Source organism: Pristis pectinata, chromosome X (genome assembly GCF_009764475.1).
Source record: "Pristis pectinata isolate sPriPec2 chromosome X, sPriPec2.1.pri, whole genome shotgun sequence".
In the NCBI taxonomy this organism is placed as follows: Eukaryota; Metazoa; Chordata; class Chondrichthyes; order Rhinopristiformes; family Pristidae; genus Pristis; species Pristis pectinata.
In genome coordinates, this window is record NC_067450.1 from 4,535,076 (window position 1) to 4,557,366 (window position 22,291).

The following is a 22,291-nucleotide window of genomic DNA, read 5'->3' on the forward strand; positions in this document are numbered from 1 at the left end:
CATAATTTTATTTAACTGCACTTTGAATAGTGCAGAAGGGTGACCCTCATGACTCTGTTGGTGTGTCTGTTTACTTTAACTCCTTTCCTTTTGATTCACAAATTGGAAGTTTGGTGTATAATTACAATGTGCGGTTTTATTTAACTGTTGAAATTCCCTTTACTTCAGGTTTTCCACTCGTACCTTTTATTTTGAGCCAGTGTCGCTTTCATTCTTAGCAAACCTTCAAAAAAACATACCAGCAGAGTGATCTGTTCTCCATTTCCCCTTGGAGTTGTCTGCTCTTTATTACCAACTCATCAACCACAAATATGAAGGCAGTGAAGAATTCAAAATACCTCTGTATTCTGAAATTGCATCTCCACATGATCACCAAAAGCCAGCGGGTCGATGACATTACGATACGTTAGCTGGGGTAAAATAGCGTAGCATTCAGTCTGTGATGACTAAACCTTTAGTGGAGCGCTGTACGTCCTGTGATCAGAAGACTGCATGGGTCAGGTGCTATTTTTCTTTACAACAGAGTACTCTTAAAGGTAAGCTGATGGGGGCCTTCAAAATTCTGAATGGGTTTGGCATGGCAGATGTGGCGTGGATCCAAAACCACGGCCATAAATAGAAGCTGATAAATCCATTGGGGGATTTAAAATGTTCTTCATTCAGTGGTTAGTATGTGGAACTTGTGATCTCAGGAAGTGGTTGGAATAAATAACTTAGATGCTTTCAACAGGAAACTGGACGAGTATATGAGAGAAAATGGAATAGAAGGAGAAATGAAAAGCTGCTGAGATTTATTTTAAGAACAAAAATAGAATCGGGAAGAGGGAGTCATTCAGTAAGATCACTGCTGATCCTGAGCCTCAAGCCTACATTCCTGCCAGATCCCCATATCCTCCGATTTCCCAGAGTGTCCAAAATCCCTCGACCCCTGTTACATATACTCAGCGGCTGAACATCCGGTGCCATCCAGGGTAGAGAGTTCCAAGGATAAATGGGATACATGCCACAGAAACAGTCCATACCAGCGGTACTGGATGCTCCTGAGGTTTCAGCCTGGTATGGTTGTGGGTGGGAAGAGCTAGAGATGTTCAGTGCTGTCGGATTGGAATGTAACAGAAGGGAAGAGAGTCACAGAGTAATACAGCACGGAAACAGGCCCTTTGGCCCAACTCGTCCATGCCGACCAAGGTGCCCATCTGAGCTCATCCCATTTGCCTGTGTTTGGCCCAATTCCCTCCCCACTTTTCCCATCCATGGACCTGTCCAAATGTCTTTCAAATGTTCTTAATGTACCTGCCTCACCCACTTCCTCTGGCAGCTCTTTCCATACACCCACAACCCTCTGCGTGAAGAAGGCCCCCACCCCCCCCCACCCAAATTTTCCCCTCCCACCTTAAACCCATGCCCTCCAGTTCTTGGTTCAAATTCCCTGGGGAAAAGACTGTGTGTGTGTGCCAACCCCATCTACACCCCTCACAATTCCAGACACCTCCACAAGAGGCAAGGTGGCCAGGGAGCAAGAGGGCAATGCAAAGCGAATGGCAGAATTGTAGTTTCGTGGTTGTTGACGGGTTAGCAATCCAAAATCCTGACGCAGGTTCACATCCCGCCATAGCACATGGGAATTTAAATTCAAGACTTTTCTTGATATAAACAAAAGGTTAGTCAGAATAGCAGAGACCATGAAACTACCAGATTCTCATTAAAGCCCTAAAATTTAAAAACTGCAAATGCTGGAAATCTGAAATAAAACCAGAAAATGCTGAGAGTATTCAGCAGGTCAGACAGCAAGTGTGGAGAGAGAAACAGTTAATACTTTAGGTTGAAGACCCTTTAAATGTTTCCAGCATTTTTTTAATCTCAAAATCAACTGGTTTACCATTGTCTGACGGTCATTAAATTCTGCCATGATGGGATTGCTGGTTCTGATCTCTGCTGATCTGGTAACTACTCTGCTGTAAATATTGCTGTGCCAATGTTGCAGGTAATTTTTTTGTATTGTTGGAAGCAGTGTTCCTGGTGTGTGAGATGAATTTCCTGATTTGCTCTGTTCCATACCTGTTCCACACCTAGCCTATTGAGCCTTGTTAATGTTTTGTGAATAAGAAATATTCACATACAGCATCTAGTTGCAATAAATGCACTAAAAGAGGTGATTCTTTCTCCATAGGAAACTAGTGGAAACAAAAGGTACACCCACATCTGTGAAGAGAGGGGAAAGGAGTGGTTACCTGTAGGTGTTGAATTCAACGTTAAATCCTGAGGGCTTCAATCAACCCATGCAGCAGATGAACTGCTGTTCCTGCAGCACTGGCCATCGTTGGAGCAAGGTGGGAGTTTGACAGAGGATACACATTGCTGCCTGACACACCGAGCGCTTGTAGCACTTCCTATTTTTTTACCACCCGTGCATTGTAGTTGATTCTCCCCCTCTTTTTGCATGCTGATCAATGAATTTTGTTCTCTTCTTTAGCTCAGAGTGCTGCTTTCTGTCCTGTGGTCCTGGTTCCAAACCTCTCTGGACGGTGAGTTTTGTTGCAGATTGGAATTCTGATTGCTTTTCAGAGTTGGTTGCCTCTTAGCCCTGCATTTGACATTCTTCCAGGGCTATGGAGAAAGAATCACCTCTTTTATTGCATTTATTGCAACTAGATGCTGTATCTATAAGATAAGATATCTTTATTAGTCACACGTACATCGAAATACACAGTGAAATGCATATTTTGCATGGAATGTTCTGGGGGCAGCCCGCAAGTGTTGCTACGCTTCCGGCACCAACATAGCACGTCCACAACTTCCTAACCCGTATATCTTTGGAATGTGGGAGGAAACCGGAGCACCCGGAGGAAACCCACATAGACACGGGGAGAACGTACAAACTCCTTACAGACAGCGGCCGGAATTGAACCCGGGTTGCTGGCGCTGTAATAGCGTTACGCTAACCGCTACACTACTGTGCCTGTCCTATGTGTATTGATATAGAAATGTGTACTGTGTGAATCTATGTGCACTGATATAGAAATGCATGGAGTTAGTGATGGTGTGTCAGAGGCAGATGTCTGGAGGTGGAGGTGGAGGGGGTTTATACAGATTGTCTGTACAAGATGTGTGCAGAGGGGCAGTACAGTGGGTAGAGCTGCTGCCTCACAGCGCCAGAGACCCGGGTTCAATCCTGACCTCAGGCGATGTCTGTGTGGAGTTTGCACGTTCTCCCTGTGACCATGTGGGTCTCTCCCAGGTGCTCCGGTTTCCTCCCACATCCCAAGGATGTGCAGGTCGGTGGGTTAATTGGCCGCTGTAAATTGTCCCTCGGAGGTGAGTGGTAGAATCTGTCGGGGGGGGGGTTGTGGATGAAAATGTGGGGAGATTAAAGTGGGATTAGAGTTAATTGGTGATTGGTCAGCACAGACTCAGTGGGCCAAAGGGCCTGTTCCTGTGCTGCATCTCTGTGACTGAGGTGGAAATGAGTGTACACAGGATGGGTGAGGAGGAGAGAGTGGTGCATGGGGGAGGGATAGAGGGTGCAGAGAGAGGGGAGGGGTGGAGAGGTGAAGGGAGGGAGAGAGAAGTGCAGTAGAAATGGAGGGGGTGGCAGGCTGAAGCGAGGGGGGGAAGAGATGCGTGCCTAACCTCCGTCTCTTGGCCTGGGAGGACCCTCTGTCTTGGGGTCTGTTGTAGGTACTGGGGCAGATGTGATGTAGAATCACAGTGACTGCAATCAGAACCATCACAGCAGGAAATCGAGCTCTGGCTGAGGGCCACAGCAGAGCCTTGGAAGGGCTGAGCTTGGCCGGCAGACAGCCTCACCAGTGCCCCTGCCGTGAGGACCAGATGCGAGGGCCCTCTGCAGTTTCTTGCTGCCATTTCCTGTTTTCACGCACTGCAGTGGGATGAGCTGCCGCAGATTTGCCAGGGCTGGAAGCTGGTGTGGAAAGACTGATTTGAAGTATCAGAATTATTTTGGATTCAATTCAGTCTTTTAGAATAATATTTTTATTAAAATCCTCTTTGCCCTCAGAGTGGGTCATTTACTGTAGCAAAACTCTTCAGCGCTGTTTAAGTGCAATTGTGGTGACTTTCACAATGCTGCGTATATACTTTATTGAAGAAATTAACTCTTTCGTGCTACACTTTAACACAGTCTGTGCATGTGAATTTTGAAAGTTGTATTTGCATTCGTGAGTTCACTGTAGACACTGTGAATGTTTTATTTCCCAGCCGTTTTGAATCACTGCTTGGCCCAGAGGTCAGTAATATATGGTGTGAGGAGGGTGGATGTTCCCTGGCCGACTTCTGGCTCCTGGCTCTCTTCTCCTCCCTTGAAGCAACCCCTGAGAATCCTCCTTCCACGCAACATGTCCATGATTGTAGAAGATTGATTTTTAAAGTGCCCCCAACGCTAAGGACAATGCTCAGCACTATCGAGGCCCTTGGCAGACAGAACAAACCGTGGCTCCCCTCGACCCTGAATCCCGGTCCCAACCACCTCAAACCCCAGCTCCTGTCTGCCACTGAGGTAGAACGTGAGAGCAGACCATAAATAGTTCCCGATTATGTGGTGGGGATTTCTGTCGGTGGTCAGCACATGGTTTCAGCTGACAAGGTCAAAGGTTTGAAGGAAAGCTGATGCTCTTCTGTGAAGGAAAGTTGATCCTTTTGTCAAAACTCTCCTTGTCTCTGTAACCTTGGAGATATCTGAGCCTCTCCAATTCTGCCCATTTTATCAACCTTGAACTTAACCGTTACATCACCGGTGACTGTCTTCAGCTGCCCCAGGTCCCGAGCTCTGGAACTCCCTCCCTACACTTCCCCACCTCGCTCTCTCTCTCTCTCTCTCACTCTCTCTCTCTCTCCTCCTTCAGCTGCTGCAGGTCCCTGAGCTCTGGGACTCCCTCCCTACACCTCCCCACCTCTCTCTCTCTCTCTCCCCTCCTTCAGCTACTCTGGGTCCCCGAGCTCTGGAACTCCCTCCCCTCCCTACACCTCCCCATCTCTCTCGCTCTCTCTCGCTCTCTCGCTCTCTCTCTCTCTCTCTCTCTCTCTCTCTCCTCCTTCATCTGCCCCAGGTCCCCCAGCTCTGTAACTCCCTCCCTGCCTCTCTTCCCTTAATCAGTAGCCGCCTTAAAACCCAGCTCTGTGACTGAGCCTTTGGTTTGCTGACCTCATCCAGAGTGTGACTTGCTGGCAACTTGTGTTTGATAATTGTTATATTACGCAAACAATTGTCTCTTCCTGGACTGGGAGAGACGAGAGCAGATTCCCAATCACCCAGAGGCCACAGAAATCATAATTTAAAAAAATAAATATCTTGTCTAACTTCTGATCTTCTTGGAATAAAACGAATTGCAGACTCAAGAGCTGCAGGTATTGGGCTGGCTACAGATTCTGTGTGACCCGGTCCTTAAAAGGATAGGGTCAAACCACTTTCCCATTGTCTCGCAAATGTTAATCTGATTACTAACAGTTCAGAATTTTAGCCTGCGTCGACCAACAAAAATGAATGTCGCAGTCAAACTTATTAAGTACTCTTTTGGCTGTGTGCCCACTTTAATGGTCTCTGTGTTAAGAATTTGTGAATCACTGCCCAGTGGGACTTTCACTCAATTGTACATGAGTTATGATTGATGCTTTTGAGTATTGATGTGGAGAGTTTGTGTGAAATTTTATACACTTCTTAATAAACCACATACTTACACCCACTTCATCAAGACCCACACTGTTTCACAGGGAGAGCTTGATGTGCTGTCAAAGCTCCTGGTTGCTGGCTGTAATGTTTTTCTTTAATGAAGATTAAGGATGTTAATGGTTTTCTCTTTAAATTGACCATCGTTGCCTTGTCTGTACAACAGAAACAGTGTGAGCGATGGCTTGGATTAAACATTATTTGTTTAAATAAGGTCTTGGACTTCTGGAGGTGTTTTTTAAAAAAATAACGTGTTTTGGAGCCAAAGCCGACAGGGTGATGAGCTGACCTCCTTCTACAGTGTTGCCAAGGAGACGATAGGTTATCGCTGAACATTGGGAGCTGGAGGTGAGGCTTCTGCAGGCAGAGATCAGCTTTCATGAGACAGCCTGCTCTGGCTCTTGCTCACCACCACTTGTCAAGGCCCCAGACAGACCCTCGCTGGTGGGCTCCCTGTCTGGGCCCAGCTCCTCTGGCTTACCTACACGAAGACTGATTCGTCCATCGTCTTCCATACTTGCCTTGAACCCGAATCCCTTCCCATTGAAGCCGACGGGTCTGGGTGGTGTGATAGGGTGCTGTCTTGCAGGTGTGGGTTCAAGCCCTGTGCCAAGGATTCCAGCACAAAAGTGGGGCCTGACTCTCCAGTGCTGAGGGAGATCCGTGCTGTCGGAAGTTAAACCTTCTGCCTCCTCAGGTGGATGTGGACAACTTTACAGACCTTCTACCCTGTGTTTTGGTTAGCATTTAAACGTCAACAGTAGATTGTCTAGTCTATGTCACATTGCTGCCTGTGGGATCTTGCTCCGTACAAATTACTTTCTATCTTGCAAAGGTGACTATACTTCAGAAGTATTTAATTGGCTAGAAAGGGCTTAGGGCTACAGAAAACCAAAATCCTCCTTACCACGTTAGCCTGATGTTCGGTTTAACACGAGAAAATAGGAGCAGGAATCGACCAATCAGCCCCTCGAACCTGCCCTGCCGTTCAATCTCTTGAATGTGACTGAAAATCAAACAAAAAACTGCAGATGGAAATCTGAAACAAAAATCAGAAAACGTTGGAAACACTCGACAGGTCGGACAACGTCCGTGGAGAGAGGAGCAGTCAGCATTTCGATGAAGGGTTGCAGACCCGAAATGTTGACTGGTTCTCTTTCCACAGATCCTGGCTGATCAGCCCCAGGCCTCCTCTCCTCTGTGCCTGTCCCCATAGCCCCCAATTCCCTGGTGGTTCAAATATTTAACTACCTACACTTTAAATACTTTTAAAGATTTAGCCTCCGCGACCTTCTTGGGTAGAGAATTTCAAAGATTCACCTCCCTCTGAGAGAAGAATTTCTACATACTTCGATTTTAAACAACCAACCCTTGTAACTATGTCCCCTCATTCAAGACTCTCCCACTAGTGGAAACTCCCACCTTACCTCCTCAGTATCTTGTGTCTCAATGAGATCACTCTTCACTCTTCTAAACGATATAGATGTAATTTCTTTAGCCACTTGTGATAGGACAACCTCCTCCTCCCAGGACTCAGCCTGGTGATGTGCCGGGCCCTGTCCAACGATGAACGGCTGGCTGGCTGCTCCACTTCCCATATCAGCCTCTCTGCTGACATTCCCGCCCACACTATTGTTGTCTCAAGACGTGATTACTTGACTGGCCTACTGCCCTCTGCTCCAGTCAGTAGCACTACCTCATCCAACTTTCCCATGCCCATTGTCAGTGCACTGACTGACCAAACCTGGTCCTTTGTTCTCGCCATTACTGCCCCCACCTCGTCCATCCCCAACAAAGCATCCATCAGATTACAACCCCCTCCCACCCCTGGCACGACCCTAGTCCCATCCTGTGGCTGTCGTCTCCTTGAGCTCTGTATCCCCCTTCTGAAACTCTCATTCCTTCGACTTCACCCTCCTCCTCCCTCAGTCCCAGGTAGTGTCTGTCTTCAGCTGCCTCGCTGCAATTCTTTGGAATTTCATCCCAAATATCGGATGGCGCTGCTGCCTCATGGCTTCAGTGACCCGGGTTCGATCCCAACCTTGGGCGTTGTCTGTGTGTGGAGTTTGCACGTTCTCCCTGTGACCGGGGGTGCTCCGGTTTCCTCCCACGTCCCAAGTACCAGCGCGTCGGTGGGTTAATTGACCGCTGTAAATTGCCCCGAGTGGTGGAGCCTGGGGAGTTGGTGAGAATGTGGGCAAAATAAAATGGGATTAGTAAATGGGTGGTTGGTGGTCGGCACAGACAGAGTGGGCCGAAGGGCCTATTTCCATGCCGTATAATTCGATGTTGTATGTTTCCATGCTCTATAACTCACTGTTGCTCACTGTTTGATAACGTTTCTCAGTCCCCCATCAATCCCTCCTCTCCTACCTGGCATATGACTGACCTAGATTCTGAATCTCTTTGATGTAATCAGCCCCTTCTTGTCCCTCCTGAGCAGTCCGCAGCCTGGTCACCCGCCCCACCCTCTGACCCCTCGCCACCGTGTCAGGCTGCCTGACGGCACTGTCACCTGGGCTGCTCTTCCCACAGCTGCTCTGTCAGCCCTGGAACCCCCCCCCCCAGGGGTTTATCAGGGTATTCCCCCACCTCCCCCTGTCCCATTTTCCATTTCTGTGCTGCCCTTGGTGATATCACCCAAAAAATGTGATGTTAGTTTCCATGCAGAAGCTGCATGTGGACGTTGCGAAGACCAGAGCCATTGTTCACAGTCCCCATCGCAAATCCTGTTCCCTCGCCGCCGAACCTGACCCATCACCAAAACAAAATACTGCGGATGCTGGAAAGGTCGTTGATCTGAAACATTAACTCTGTTTCTTTCTCCATAGATGCTGCCTGACCTGCCAAGTATTTTCAGCACTCTATTTTATTTCAGGCTCTTCACAGCCTGGATGTTGTATGTGCCCCCAGGACGTATCTCAGTGAGACTGCCTACTCCCACCTCCGTAACATCACTCGACTCCATCTCCTACCTCACCGGAGTCTTTGTTATCTCTGGACGACGATTCCAGCCCACTTGGGTCCAGCTTCCTTCGTTCTACTCTTTGTAAAGGTGAGCTTGTCCATGTTATAACACTTGCCAAGCCCTGTTCACACACCAGCCCTGTATACACTGACCCGCGCCAGCTCCCGGCTAAGCCATGCCTTGAAATTCTCATCCTCTTCATGTCCCTCTGCGATCTTCCCCGTCCTTGTCTCTGTGCCTCCTCCAGCCCCGCAGTCCTCTGAGATCTCCCATTTTAACCTCACTGATCATCTTATATAATTGCTCTCTCACTGCCTTCTGCTGCCTGGATCCCGAGCTCTGGAATTCCCTCCCCAAATCCCACTGCTTCTCTCCCCTTTAAGACCTCCCTCTTTAACTAATCTCTTGGTTACCACCTCCAATCTCTCCTTGTGATTTGTATTTTGTTTTATAATCGATCCTGGATGGTGCCCAGGATGTTTTGCCATGTTAAAGTGCTTTAGAAATTGATATGCCCTGGTACTTGAGTTTAAAGGAGTGAGAGGGGACTTGATTGAAACATACAAGATCCCGAGGGGTCTTGACCGGGTGGATTCAATATCGATGACTTGAATGAGAATGCACGAGGCATGGTTAATAAGTTTGCAGATGACACTAAAATAGGTGGTGTCGTTGACAGTGACGGTGGTTATCAGGATTTACAGAGCGATCTTGATCAGCTGGGTAAGTGGGCCGAGGAATGGCAAATGCAGTTTAATTTGAACAAGTGTGAGGTGTTGCATTTTGGGAAGATGAATGAGGGTAGGACTTTCACAGTGAACGGTAGGGCCCTGGGGAGTGTTGTAGAACAGGGGGACCTGGGAGTACAGGTACGTGGTTTCCTGAAAGTGGCACTGCAGGTAGACAGGGTGGTGAAGAAAGTGTTTGGCACACTGATCTTCATCGGTCAGGGCACTGAGTGTAGGAGTTGGGATGTTATGTTGCAGTTGTACAAGACGTTGGTGAGGCCACATGTGGAATATTGTGTTCAGTTTTGGTCACCTTGCTGCAGGAACAATGCCATTAAGCTGGAAAGAGTGCACAGGAGATTTAAGAGGATATTGCCAGGACTCAAGGGATTGAGTTATGGAGAGAGGTTGAGCAGGTTGGGACTTCTCAGTGGTGTGTAGGAGAATGAGGGGTGTTCTTATACAGGTGTATAAAATCATAGGGTCAATGTTCACAGTCTGTTTCCCTGGGTTGGGGAATCAAGAACTAGAGGACGTAGGTTTAAGGTGAGAGGGGAGAGATTTAATAGGAACCTGAGAGGCAACTTTTTCACCCAGAGGGTGGTCAGTATATGGAATGAGCTGCCAGAGGAAGTGGTCGAGGCAGGTACATTAATACATTTAAAAGGTAATTGGACAGGTACATAGATAGGAAAGGTTTAGAGGGACTTGGGCCAAACACGGGCAAATGGGACTAGTTTAGACGGGAATCTTGGTCGACATGGACCAGTTGGGCTGAAGGGCTGATGTTTCCTCTTGTGGGAGAATCTAGAACCAGGGGTCACTGTTGAAGAATAAGGGGTTGCCCGTTTAAAAGATGAGATGATATTCTTCTCAGAGTTGGGACTTTTGGGAGTCTCTTCTTCAAAGGGCAGTGGAAGTAGAGTCTCTGAGTGCGTTTAAGGCAGAGGGAGATAGATTCTTGCTAAGCAAAGGGGTGAAGTGTCACCGTGGGTAGATGGGAATGCAGAATCGAGCTTATAATTGGAACAGCCATGATCTAATGAAATCCGAGGTCGTTGGGACGTGGGGGTGAGGTGGTGGTGGGGACAGTATTAGCCTGCACTGAACTGGTGTGTTATTGGCCCCAGAAGGAGCAGCTTGCAGTGGTACCTTGGCAAATCTGCTTCAACCCAAAACTGGGTCCACTAAAACAGATTGGCTGTTGTTTTGTGGGAGCTGGTTTTGTGCAAATTCATTACCATGTTCCATTTATATATATATATAAAATCTTTCACTGGCTGGAAAGCAGTTTGAGAAGTCCTGAGGCTGGGTAAGGTGCTACAGAAATGCAGTTTCTTCTTGGTGCATTATACATGGGAGCTCCAACTGTGTTTTTTTCCCCCAAGACCCCAACCAAGATGGCCAGCAGACAGGGGAGCTGGAAACACTGGGGTTGTGGCAACAAATGGCAACTGGAATCTTTATTTCACATAAACTGGAAGCTCTGAAAGGAAGCAGGAGGGGAAGGAACAGCCTGCAACTGGTGCCTGCGGCAATGGTGTCAAGGTGGCAAGGAAGCCGCAAACCAAACTTGCTTTATGGTATCACAGGCTCTGAGGAGGCATTTCTTCACTCAAAGGGTGTTGATATTTTTGGATCTCCCTACTCCCTACTCATTGATTGCATTCAAAATATGTTGATAGATTTGTGAATATTGGTATTGGTTTATTATTGTCACTTGTACCGAGGTCCAGTGAAAAATTTGTCTTACAAACCGATCGTACAGGTCAATTCATTACACAGTGCGGTTACATTGCGTTAGTACAGAGTGCGTTGAGGTAGTACAGGTAAAAACAATAACAGTACAGAGTAGAGTGTCACAGCTACAGAGAAAGTGCAGTGCAATAAGGTGCGAGATCACAACAAGGTAGATCGAGAGGTCAGAGTCCATCTCATCGTCTCTCGTTCAATAGTCTTATCACTGTGGGTAGAAGCTGGTCCTTAAGCCTGGTTAAGGGGATCGAGGGGGACGGGGAGAATGCAGGAAAATGGTGTCGAGGGAGATCAGCCAAGGTCTTGCTGAATGGCGGAGCAGGCACAAGGGGCTGAATGGCCGACAGCTGTTTCCATGCGCTGAACAAGAGCAAAGGGATTGGCTGCTGGATGTCGGGTGCGGAAGCAGCTGTGTCCCTCCCATTGGACAGCGGTTGGAAATAGTGATCACTGCAGGAGCCAAGAGCCAAGAGTAGAAACATTTTAAAGAGGAAATAAAATGTTTAAAGATTCAGGCCCTTCAGAGCAATTCATGGAAACAACATCTTCAGAACTGCAAGCAGATTCCGATCATCACTGTAATACCATCACTCTTCATGGGCCTGGGCACAAAGCCCACACTTACAGACTGCAAGAATGCCAAGAGTCTGCAAGGGGATTGTTTTCATGGGACTCTGCAGAAATATTTCAAAACCAACAAGTGCACTTTGACAGCCATGATCGTAACAGTTCTCGTCAGTCTATCAGTGAGCCAGCGAGCAGGGCAGCAGGTTAGCTTGCAGATGGAGAAGTCAGAGGCAGCTGACCTGTGAGTGAGAGTCATTTACTGAAACCAGCAATTTACCAACAATTTGCTGGAGAGAACAAGACACCCTGCACCCCCCCCCCCCCCAGCTCCATGAATACCAATGCACTCCCCGGGACCCCCCGTGAATACCGACACACTCCTCGGGGACCCCTCTCCCCGTGTGAATACTGACTCAGGTCACGGACTGAATGGCCTGCTTCTGCAGTGCTAGTACTTTATAAATCTAAATGGAATGACTGCATAATAAGTAACTCAGCAATGGTCAGGGAGAGCCACAGTAAAGATCTCTGGGAGTGACTGCAAATGATTCCTGCTGTTGTATTTTGTGCTGCTTGCCAGTAGTGATGACAAGTGACGTTCTCTAAACATTTCAGGATCTATCCACCCCCACCGACTGAGCGGACCAGAATGTGTAGTAGGACTGTTTTATTTAAATGTTCCTAAATGTTGAAGGTGTACAGGCGATGACTCGTAAAAATATTCTGTTAAAGCTAAAAGGTTTTAAGATCCAGTTTTGTTTTAAGTGGCCAATAAAAAGCCTCCTTGTTCATGTGTACCATGTTGCCTTTGGCAATCTGGCCCTATCAAATGAGATTTGTATGTTAAACTGCTCCACGGCGAACAGATTTAACAGCTAATAATGGAGAGCAAAAGTATTTTAATGTCCATGGTGGCCAAGTACTTCTGATACAAAGGATAAAGTTTCTTTTGAAAAATAAATCAAGTCATGAAATACTTTCTTCAGAAGAAACAGACTTGGAGCAGTGTAATTGGAGAGATCTGGATTATGAAAGATTGAACTGGGGAAATAATTGAGTGCGGTGAAGGCTCCAGATACCAAGGAATAAGGGAGAGACGGGAGGAAAACTCAATCCAAGAAAGAAATCCAGAGAGCGGCAGTCGAGATACAAATACCGTGGAGGTTGAACATCTGGAGTAAAATGAAGAGCTGGAAATATCCCACAGGTTATGAAAGGTCATTGATTGAAATTTTAACTCTGTTTCTCTCTTGACAGACGCTGCCTGACCTGCTGACTATTTACTTAGGGATGTAAGAAATAGAAGCAGGAGTGGCCCATTTTCATTCAATAAATTCATGGTTGATCTTTTACCTTTTCATCTCCCTTCCTGCTGCCTTAATCGCTTGCTCTACTAGTATGTTAACTTCAAATGGTTCTTGTACAAGGCCATCCAGATGTCTCTGAACCTTAATACCTTTCAATATCTCAACATTAAAAAAGCAAAGTGGATGACCTCGCATGTTTCCATATTATCTTCCATTTGCCATGTCTTTGCCCATTCACTCAGCCTGTCCATATCCCCCAAAGCCTCTCTGTATCCTCATAGCCCACACTGCCACCCAGCTTTGTATCATTAGGAAACTTGGATACACGACACTTGGTCCCCTCCTCAAATCATTGATGTGGACTGTGAACTGGGGTGCCAGCTCTGCTACCTGCAGCATCCCACTAGTCACAGCCTCTTGAGCTGAAAATGACCTGTTTATTCCTACTCTTTGCTTAACCAATCTTCAGCAATGTATCGCCCCAGTACCATCCCCCCAACTCTGTTCAATAATGTCTGTGTGGCACCTTTTCAGTGGCGCTCTAAAAGTTCAAATACACCACATCAACTGGAATTGAAGGATCTTGTAAACGACAAACCTCATTCAATTCTGTAAATAGGGAGACTTGTAACCAGTCATGAGTCTGGAAGGGGACTCAGAAAGGGATTGATGCAGTGTTTGCTGAGAAATTCCTCTGGCTTGTGAGGGGCCAACTCTCAAGATAAGTGGTGGGCTGGAGATGAAGAGGGGGGTGGAAATTTCTGGAAATCTCTCCTTCTGGAGAGCTGTGGAGGTTCAGTTGGCGAGTATACTCAAGGCTGAGATTAAGATGGTTGAACTCTAAGGAAATCAAGGGATTATGAGGATTGGGCAGGAAAATAGACAAGAGAAACAAAGGACCACAGATGCTGGAATCTAGATGAAAAACACGATGATGCTGGAGGAACTCAGCAGGCCAGGCAGCATCCGTGGAGAAAAGAGGGTGGTCAACGTTTCCAGTCAGGACCTTTAGAAGGGTCGACCACCTGCTTTTCTCCACGGATGCTGCCTGGCCTGCCGAGTTCCTCCAGCATCATCATGTTTTTTTATCAGGAAAATAGACAAGGTTGTAGTTGAATGGCAGAGAAAGCTTGCCCCCAACAACTTCCTCCTGCTCCTGTTTCTTAAGTTGTACACACCAGCTGCATGCTGGAAACTGCCATTCACTTCTTGAATCTCTGGCTAAGATTGCTGGTGATGCCAGCATTTATTGTCCATCCCTAATTGTCTCTGACATGAGATGGTTAAGAGCCAATCACATCGGTGAGTCTGGAAGCACATTACAGTAATGATAGCAGATTTCCCCCCCTGAAGAGTACCAGTAACCAAGACGGATGTTACAGCAATCCAATTGATCACAGTGACCAGTACTGAGAACAGTTTTAATTCCACATTTATTTAATGGGTTGAATTTAAATTCCCCAGCTGTCTTGGTGGGATTTGAACTTGTATCTCTCGATCAGTGATCCAGAGGTCTGACTGCTAGTTCACTAACTTAACCATTACACAACCATACCTGGCCAAGACAAGGTGGAGCTGGGCTTTGTTACAGAGGTAATCGGGAGACACAAGAGACTGCAGACGCTGGAATCTGGAGCAAAAAAACTAACTGCTGGAGGAACTCAGTGGGTCAGGCAGCATCTGTGGGGGGGAAAGTAATCGTCGACGTTTTGGGTTGAGACTCTGCATCATGTTTGAGTGTGAAGAGGGAAGGTAATTGGGTGACCTTGGTGTTGCATTGGAAGCTCAGCTAGGGGACCAAACCAGGTGTGGATGCCCCAACCAATCTTGCTCATGCTCAGACGGTGGCAGGGAGAGAGAACAGAATGATTGGTGAAGGGATAGTTTGTGCTGGGGACCAAAGGCAGCAGCTGAGGGCACCCTAACATATAACTTCTTATCATCCAACGTTATACGTTGGACAGGTGTTGATATTTGAATTGCATAGTCTAAGTGAAGGACTAAAGCCCATGCTGTTGGGCCTGTGGCTCAGTGGGTTGCTTGGGTCTAACTCGGGTTAGACCACACTTGGAGTATTGTGTTCAGTTCTGGTCGCCTCATTATAGGAAGGATGTGGAAGCCTTAGAGAGGGTGCAGAGCAGATTTACCAGAATGCTGCCTCGATTGGAGAGCATGTCTTATGAGGATAGGTTGAGCGAGCTAGGGCTTTTCTCTTTGGAGAGAAGAAGGATGAGAGGTGACCTGATAGGGGTGTACAAGATGATAAGAGGCATAGATCGAGTGGACAGTCAGAGACTTTTTCCCAGGGCGAAAATGGCTAACACGAGGGGACATCATATTAAGGTGATTGGAGGAAGGTACAGGGGGATGTCAGAGGTAAGTTTTTTACACAGAGAGTGGTGGGTGCATGGAATGCACTGCCGGCAGAGATTGTGGGGGCAGATGCATTAGGGACATTTAAGAGACTATCTCAGGATAGCCACATGAATGATAGAGAAATGGAGGGCTATGTGGGAGGGAAGGGTTAGATAGATCTTAGAGCAGGATGAAATGTCAGCACAACATCGTGGGCCGAAGGGCCTGTACTGTGCTGTAATGTTCTATGTTCTTGCCTCTGAGTCAGAAGGTTGTGGGTTCAAATCCCACCCTAGGGAGCAGAGGGTCAGAAGTCCAGCCTGATGCTCCAGTGTGGTGCTGCTGCCTTTTCAAGCAATGACTGAGATTCTGCCTGCCCTCTCAGATGCATATAAAGGATCCAAAGGGACCATTTTGAAGGAGTTCTCCCCAATGTCCTGATTGGGACCAAGTCGGTTGTTGTGGTTTCCTCACTTCAAAAAGCATTTTGTTGGCTGTAACGTTGTGGTCTTTATCACTAAAGTTGCTTTGTGGTTGCTGCTGGACTGGTATTCAGAGATGCAGCATGTGAATTGAGAGCCAGGAGTTAAAATCCCACCATGACAGCTGGGGAATTTGCATTCAAGCAATTAAATAAATCTGGAATTAAGAAAGCTACGGTCAGAGATGGTGAAACGACAGATTTGATAGTTTAAAAACCCATCAGGTTCACTTCAGGGAAGGCAGTCTGCTGCTCTGGCCTGGCTGATATGTGACTCCATTCCTACCCTCTGAAATGGAAACACACGCCGCCCAGTTCAAGATGAAATTAGGGTGTGCAATAAATGCCCACATCCTGCAAACAAGTATATTGGAAAAGGTAATAAGAGGATTAAAGTATAGGAACTAGATTTGTATGAAGGAGGTTCTTTAATTCGTGGTACCTTATCTATCCAGAATAATAAACCTATTGTCTTCCTTATTACAGGTCACGATGAGGAGATGTCAAGGTGATCAGCACCCTAGTGAGACTGTACGAGGAATCGAGGGTTATGCAGAACTGGCACAGGAGTTGAGGCCAGTATGGGGCAGGCTTGAAGGGCTGAGTGGCCTACTCATATATTCTTGTGACGTTTCCCCTGACTGGAACTAGGGGTCATAGCAAGGGGTCATGATCTGGACAGAGATGAGAAGAAATCTCTTCACCCAAAGGTACACCCAAAGGCATGTTGTGTAGCAGTTAGCGTAACGCTATTACGGCACCAGCGACCTGGGTTCAATTCTGGCAGCTGTCTGTAAGGAGTTTGTACGTTCTCCCAGTGTCTGTGTGGGTTTCCTCCGGGTGCTCCGGTTTCCTCCCACATTCCAAAGACCTACGGGTTAGGAAGTCGCGGGTGTGCTATGTTGGCGCTGGAAGTGTGGCGACACTTGCGGGCTGCCCCCGGAACACTGCGCAAAAAAAGGATGCATTTCACAGTGTGTCTTGATGTACATGTGACTAATAAAGATATCTTATCTTAATCTTTGGAATTCTCTATCTAAGTGGGCTGTGGAAGACCCAGATGGACAGATTCGTTGGATATGAAAATAATTAAGGGATATGGGGCTAGTGTAGAAAAGTGGCATTGATGCAAACGATCAACCTTGAATAATGGTCCAGGAACGGGGGACCCGCTCCTGCGTGTACTTCGTATGTTCTAAGTCTGACTTTTAAAGGAGGAAGGGGAGGCATCTGGAGGTTTGATGTCTCGGGGAAGGGTGTATTTAGAGATGGCTTCACCACAGCATAGCTCCAAAGGCATGAATGCAAACAAAACGGACCATCTCACCAGAAGACCCAAAAGAAAGAATAAAACATTGAAGAGGTAACATGCGAGCCTTTCCTTGAACTGTGACAGATTTCCTCAGCTCTGGCCCAGGACAGGCTGGCGCACGGCATTAATGAGTGTAGATTCAAGGTACGATGTACTCGAAGTTTCGAAAGAACAAAAGGGGAAAGTTCAGCACTTGATAGGATCACAATACACAGTGCTCTGGCAGCGTGCCAGAAAAAGAGCATCTTGTTCCCATTGAGAGGGGTGCTGTGTGCGATTGTACTTGCCGAGGCTCAGACAGCATTAACTGATCCTGTGCGTCATCCTATGAGTTGATAACAGACTGTTTGCTCTGGGAATGTGACCACAATCTCTGTCATTAAAGCTGCAAGTAACATCTCTGGTCTTCTGTTTGAAATTCAGATATCCATGCGTAAAATGATGATTAAGATGAAGTAATTAAATAATGTTTTTTACGCCAGTAACCACAATTGCTTCCACTGATAGCTTCGACCACAGACATAATTGGCTTTGCAAGAAGAATGCTCTTCAACCCATCTCATTTTTCAAGCTAGTAACCTTGCTCCCTTTAAGTTCCAGCATCTGACTGCCTGTTAAGTGATTCTGCCAGTATTTTGTTTTAATAGTGTGAGATTATGAAATGATTATGGTGAGAGTGACCTGTTTGTCGTTGTACAGGAAACACTAAGATAGCATGTAAGTGTAGCAAGTAATTAGAGCGTTAAATGGAAATATAGGAGGGGCTGGAGTACAGAAGTGGGGAGTTCTTGCTGCAACTGTACAGGATGGTGGTAAGACCACACCTGGAGCTCTACAGAGTTTAGATCTCTATTTAAGGAGGGATATATTTACATTGCAGGCACTGGTTTGCTAGATAGATTAAATTGATACGTTGATTCCTGGGACGGCGCTTCCTGTATCACAGCATTCCCCCGCATCGGACTGGAGGATCAGGCTGGTTTTTTTTAAGCACGAGTCTCTGGACATCTTCAGATTTCCCACAGAGCCACAGCTGGTACCAGTACTGGGCTACTTTTTTGCACATCTGTTCCAAGCATAGTAAGACATATGCTGGCCCAGCATGACCAATATTTGTTCAGTTATGATGGACTTCCCAGCTCTCCCTTTGCACTCCATGTGCAGTACTCTATGCACTCATTTGTGGCGAGAGATATCACTGTATGGACCAATTGGAACTGTCTGTTTTTTCCCCCCAGTTTAAGTAATTGTTTGCAGGTTACAGTTTGCCTCAAGAGAAAGAGAGAGAAAAAACTTGCTATTGAGTTTAAATACTCGCAGCATGCCGTCATCATTTGTTCTTTGAAAACCCAATTTGATTGATAGGCGTGTTATGAAATTAGAAGTGCAGCCCCGATGAGCGCAGTTGAAGTTTTATAGCCAGTGCCCGAATCCTGGATGAGACTGGCTCCCTGAGTACACTGTTGACACCTGTTTGTGGGACAGGGAACGGCAACATCTGCACCCACCCACCCACCTCTCCTTTCCCTCTCTCTCTCTTACCCCCCAGCCACATCTGCCAAGCCCGCTTCTACTGCGGTGGTGATCAACGCGGAGGCGGTGCTTACACTGAAATCAACTGGGCTCGGTCTCTTTTAGTGAGAGGGGGCGGATAAGCCGTCTCTCCCCGGGAGCCCGCAGGATAGCTGCATGGGCTGTTCTATAAGCCTCGATTGTTGCGGGACGGAGCTTTGCGGAACCCCAGATGAACCTACGAAGAAGAAAGAAGAGAAAATGAGGCTCACGAAGGTACTTCAAACCATCCTCCGGCCGTGTGTATGTGCGCGCACATTGAAAGAGTTTGGGGGCTGCCGTGTATATCGTGTGACATGGCTATTGTAAGCGGTGGGCCAGTCCAGATACATAGCGTGCTGGACACAACAGTGAGCTTTTTTGATTCTGTTGACTATGTCAGACTTGTTTTTGTTTCAGTTCTTACCGAGAATGTTCACATTTTTTTCCTGCTTTTACTCCATGCAAAGAGTGTGGGGCCAAAGTTCAAGTAACTGAAATTGTTTTTTTTCTCTGAAAAGCACATGAGTTGCTCATGTTTTATTTCTGAGAATTTGCAACGCACAATTTAAAGAAAATACATCGTGGAACAGAAAGTGACAGGAAAAGAATTAGAGCCAGTTTGGGAGTAGTCTGGGACAGTTTTAAAAGGGGCATTACTCTGGTTAAACAAATCAAAAATGTCCTGCCGTTTATTTGGATGAAGCTGGGTGTGTTGCAATCATTGTCACATGCAAGCGACGGCGGACGTCCAGTGTCATTGTGTTCAGAGCTTGGCAAAACTTTGTGTTTTGGCTTGCGGATGGGCGAGCCAGGGGAGGCGCCCATTTGTAAAGGACCAGCAGAACGGTTCGACTTGGGACAGTTCAGCATGGCTGTGAAGTAGAATGACAGGAGCGGAGGGAGCTCTCAGTTCTATAATACCAACCCAAGGAAATATTGCACCTAAAAAAAATACCTTCTGCTTTCTTGCCGCCTGTGCAACTGAGGGAGCACAAAAGCACCAACGTCTGTGTGTGTCATTCGCAGACTGAGATCTGATTATATGCAAAGAAGCTTTTCCAGTTGCGGTTACTGAGCTCCTCAAATCTTCCTGGAATGCGCTGCCTCCGATGTCAGGGAAGAGGCCGCATACTTGGAAAGTGCCCTGCCTACTAATGTACTGCCCAATCGGCCCATCGTTCAGGGAGCTGCTGGCTTTAGGCACACGGTGGAGGACGGGCCCGATGCAGCTCCAGTCCTGTTGGGGTTGGAGAGCGGTCGCGACCCTGGAGAGGCGCAGCTGAACGGCCATTCGACCTTCACCTGGGAAGATGCCAACCCGCACAAACAATGTCGCTGGCGCCGTTTTCCTTCAGTGCAGTCTTTTGGGGAGATCTTTAGCTCTTCCCGGACGTTCCAACCCTCTCACTGCAAGTGAAGTCCTTTTCGCAGCGTAGTTAACTGTTGCCATGTGGGAAACAAGACAGCCAATTTTCGCACAGCAAAATCCCACATATAGCACTGGGATCATTCTATTCAGTGACACTGATTGAGGGAAGAATATGGGTCAGGATTCCCCAGAGAACCCCCCACCCCGCCCTTTTTCAAAACAGTGGAGTGGATTTTTTTTACCACCATGGAAGAGGGCAGACTGGTTCACGATTTAATGTGAAATAAAAACTAATGCTGGAGATACTCAGCAGGTCAGGCAGCATCTGTGGAGAGAGGAACAGAGTTAACGTTTCATTAGAACTTGACTTAATGTCTTTGGACATCACATCTGACAGTGTGGCACCCCCCAGTCAGCCTAGATTTTTGCACTGGGGTTGCTGGCGTGGGACTTGAACCCACAACCTTCTGACTGGAAGGCAGCGATCTGCAGAGCTGCTTAAAAATTCAGGGACCATAAAATATGTTGCTGGCTGCTGCTTTGCCTCTTGTCTTTGGTGTGGCTGCTTCAGGCCTTGGGGATGATGCCTCTGCCTCCTCAGATCATTGGCATACCACTGCCCCCAATGGGGTGTCACTGGGCAGCCACTCAGTGTGATGGACTTGGGAGCGCTTGTGCATGAATCGCAAAAGGTTGGTTTGCAGGTGCAACAGGTTATCAAGAAGGCAAATGGAATGTTGTCCGTCATTGCTGGAGGGATTGAATTTAAGAGCAGGGAGGTTATGCTGCAACTGTACAAGGCACTGGTGAGGCCGCACCTGGAGTACTGCGTGCAGTTCTGGTCTCCGTACTTGAGAAAAGATATACTGGCTTTGGAGGTGGTGCAGAGGAGGTTCACCAGGTTGATTCCGGAGATGAGGGGGTTAGCCTTTGAGGAGAGATTGAGTTGCCTGGGACTATACTCGCTGGAACTCAGAAGAATGAGAGGGGATCTTATAGAAACATATAAAATTATGAAAGGGATAGATAAGATAGAGGCAGGAAAGTTTTTTTCCACTGGTAGGTGAGACTAGAACTAGGGGATGTAGCCTCAAGATTCGGGGGAGTAGATTTAGGACGGAGATGAGGAGGAACTGCTTTTCCCAGAGAGTAGTGAATCTGTGGAATTCTCTGCCCAGGGAAGCAGTGGAGACTACCTCATTAAGTATATTTAAGACACAGATAGATTTTTGCATAGTCGGGGAATTAAGGGTTGTGGGGAAAAGGCAGGTAGGTGGATCTGATTCCACGGCCAGATCAGCCATGATCTTATTGAATGGCGGAGCAGGCTGTGTGTGCATGTCTGTACTTGTGCCACAAGGTGTAATCGGTGCAAGTAGGAACATTCTGTGGTCAAGCTTTGGCTAATCTTTGCCTATCTGCAGATTAGGGGCTCTCTAGAGATAAAATCCTCCTGGAAATCAGAATACTAAAAAGTATTGGAAATCCTCGGCATGTCGGGCAGCATCTGTGCAGAGAGAAAGACAAGGCTAATGTTTCAGGCTGATGACCTTTCCTCGGAAGTGGTGAAAGAAACAAACTCTGATGGAAGATCATCAATCTGAAATGTTAACCCTGTCCTCCTCTCCCTCCCTCTCAAGGAGCTGCCTGACTTATTGAGGATTTGCACCAGCATCCCTCAATCAGTATTACTAAAACCAAATTATTTGGTCATTGTCACACTGCATTTTGATCTTGCTGTGCCCATATTGGCTGCCACACTTTCTATATGACAACTGCATTTCATCGACTATAAAGAGCTTTTATGTATTTTGAAAGCGACGTGAAAAATGCTATAGAAATGCAAGTCTGTCCAGCTTTTTCCTTTCTCTTTATATAACCCCTGCTCTGTGTTGGCAGATGCCAGCAGGAAATGACTGGTTTCCCTCTTTTTAAAAACTTTTTTTAACCATATTGCCAAACTTTGCTGATGTAATGCCTGAAGCTGGGATAGACATCCTGTATTCCAGCCTGTCTGCCATGGCAGAATGCCAAGTGTAGAACTCCAGGTGGACCAGGGCCACAGATGTAATTCAATCTGTCTTAAGTTCAACTGTGCTTTTTTTCTGTATTTCCATTCTAAACCTCTGTTCTCATTTATGATGGGGACACTCCATCTAAATTTATCACATCACAGTGGCACCCCTTTTCCACCAGTGGCACTGCAGCTCCT

General features: G+C 47.0%; 1 protein-coding gene across 9 annotated transcripts in view; it reads left to right on the plus strand.

Moving 5' to 3' along the window:
* Nucleotides 1-18,716: 18,716 nt before the first annotated feature.
* Nucleotides 18,717-22,291, plus strand: part of LOC127567065 (tensin-2-like) — a 190,163-nt gene continuing 186,588 nt past the window's right edge. For 4 of the 9 annotated variants that reach the window (XM_052009740.1, XM_052009741.1, XM_052009743.1 and 1 more), the window contains exon 1: nt 18,717-18,944. In XM_052009740.1, coding sequence (XP_051865700.1) covers nt 18,846-18,944 — 99 coding nt within the window. In that variant the 5' untranslated portion in view covers nt 18,717-18,845. The remainder of the gene's footprint in view (nt 18,945-22,291) is intronic. The other 5 variants (XM_052009752.1, XM_052009754.1, XM_052009749.1 and 2 more) reach the window with 2 other exon arrangements.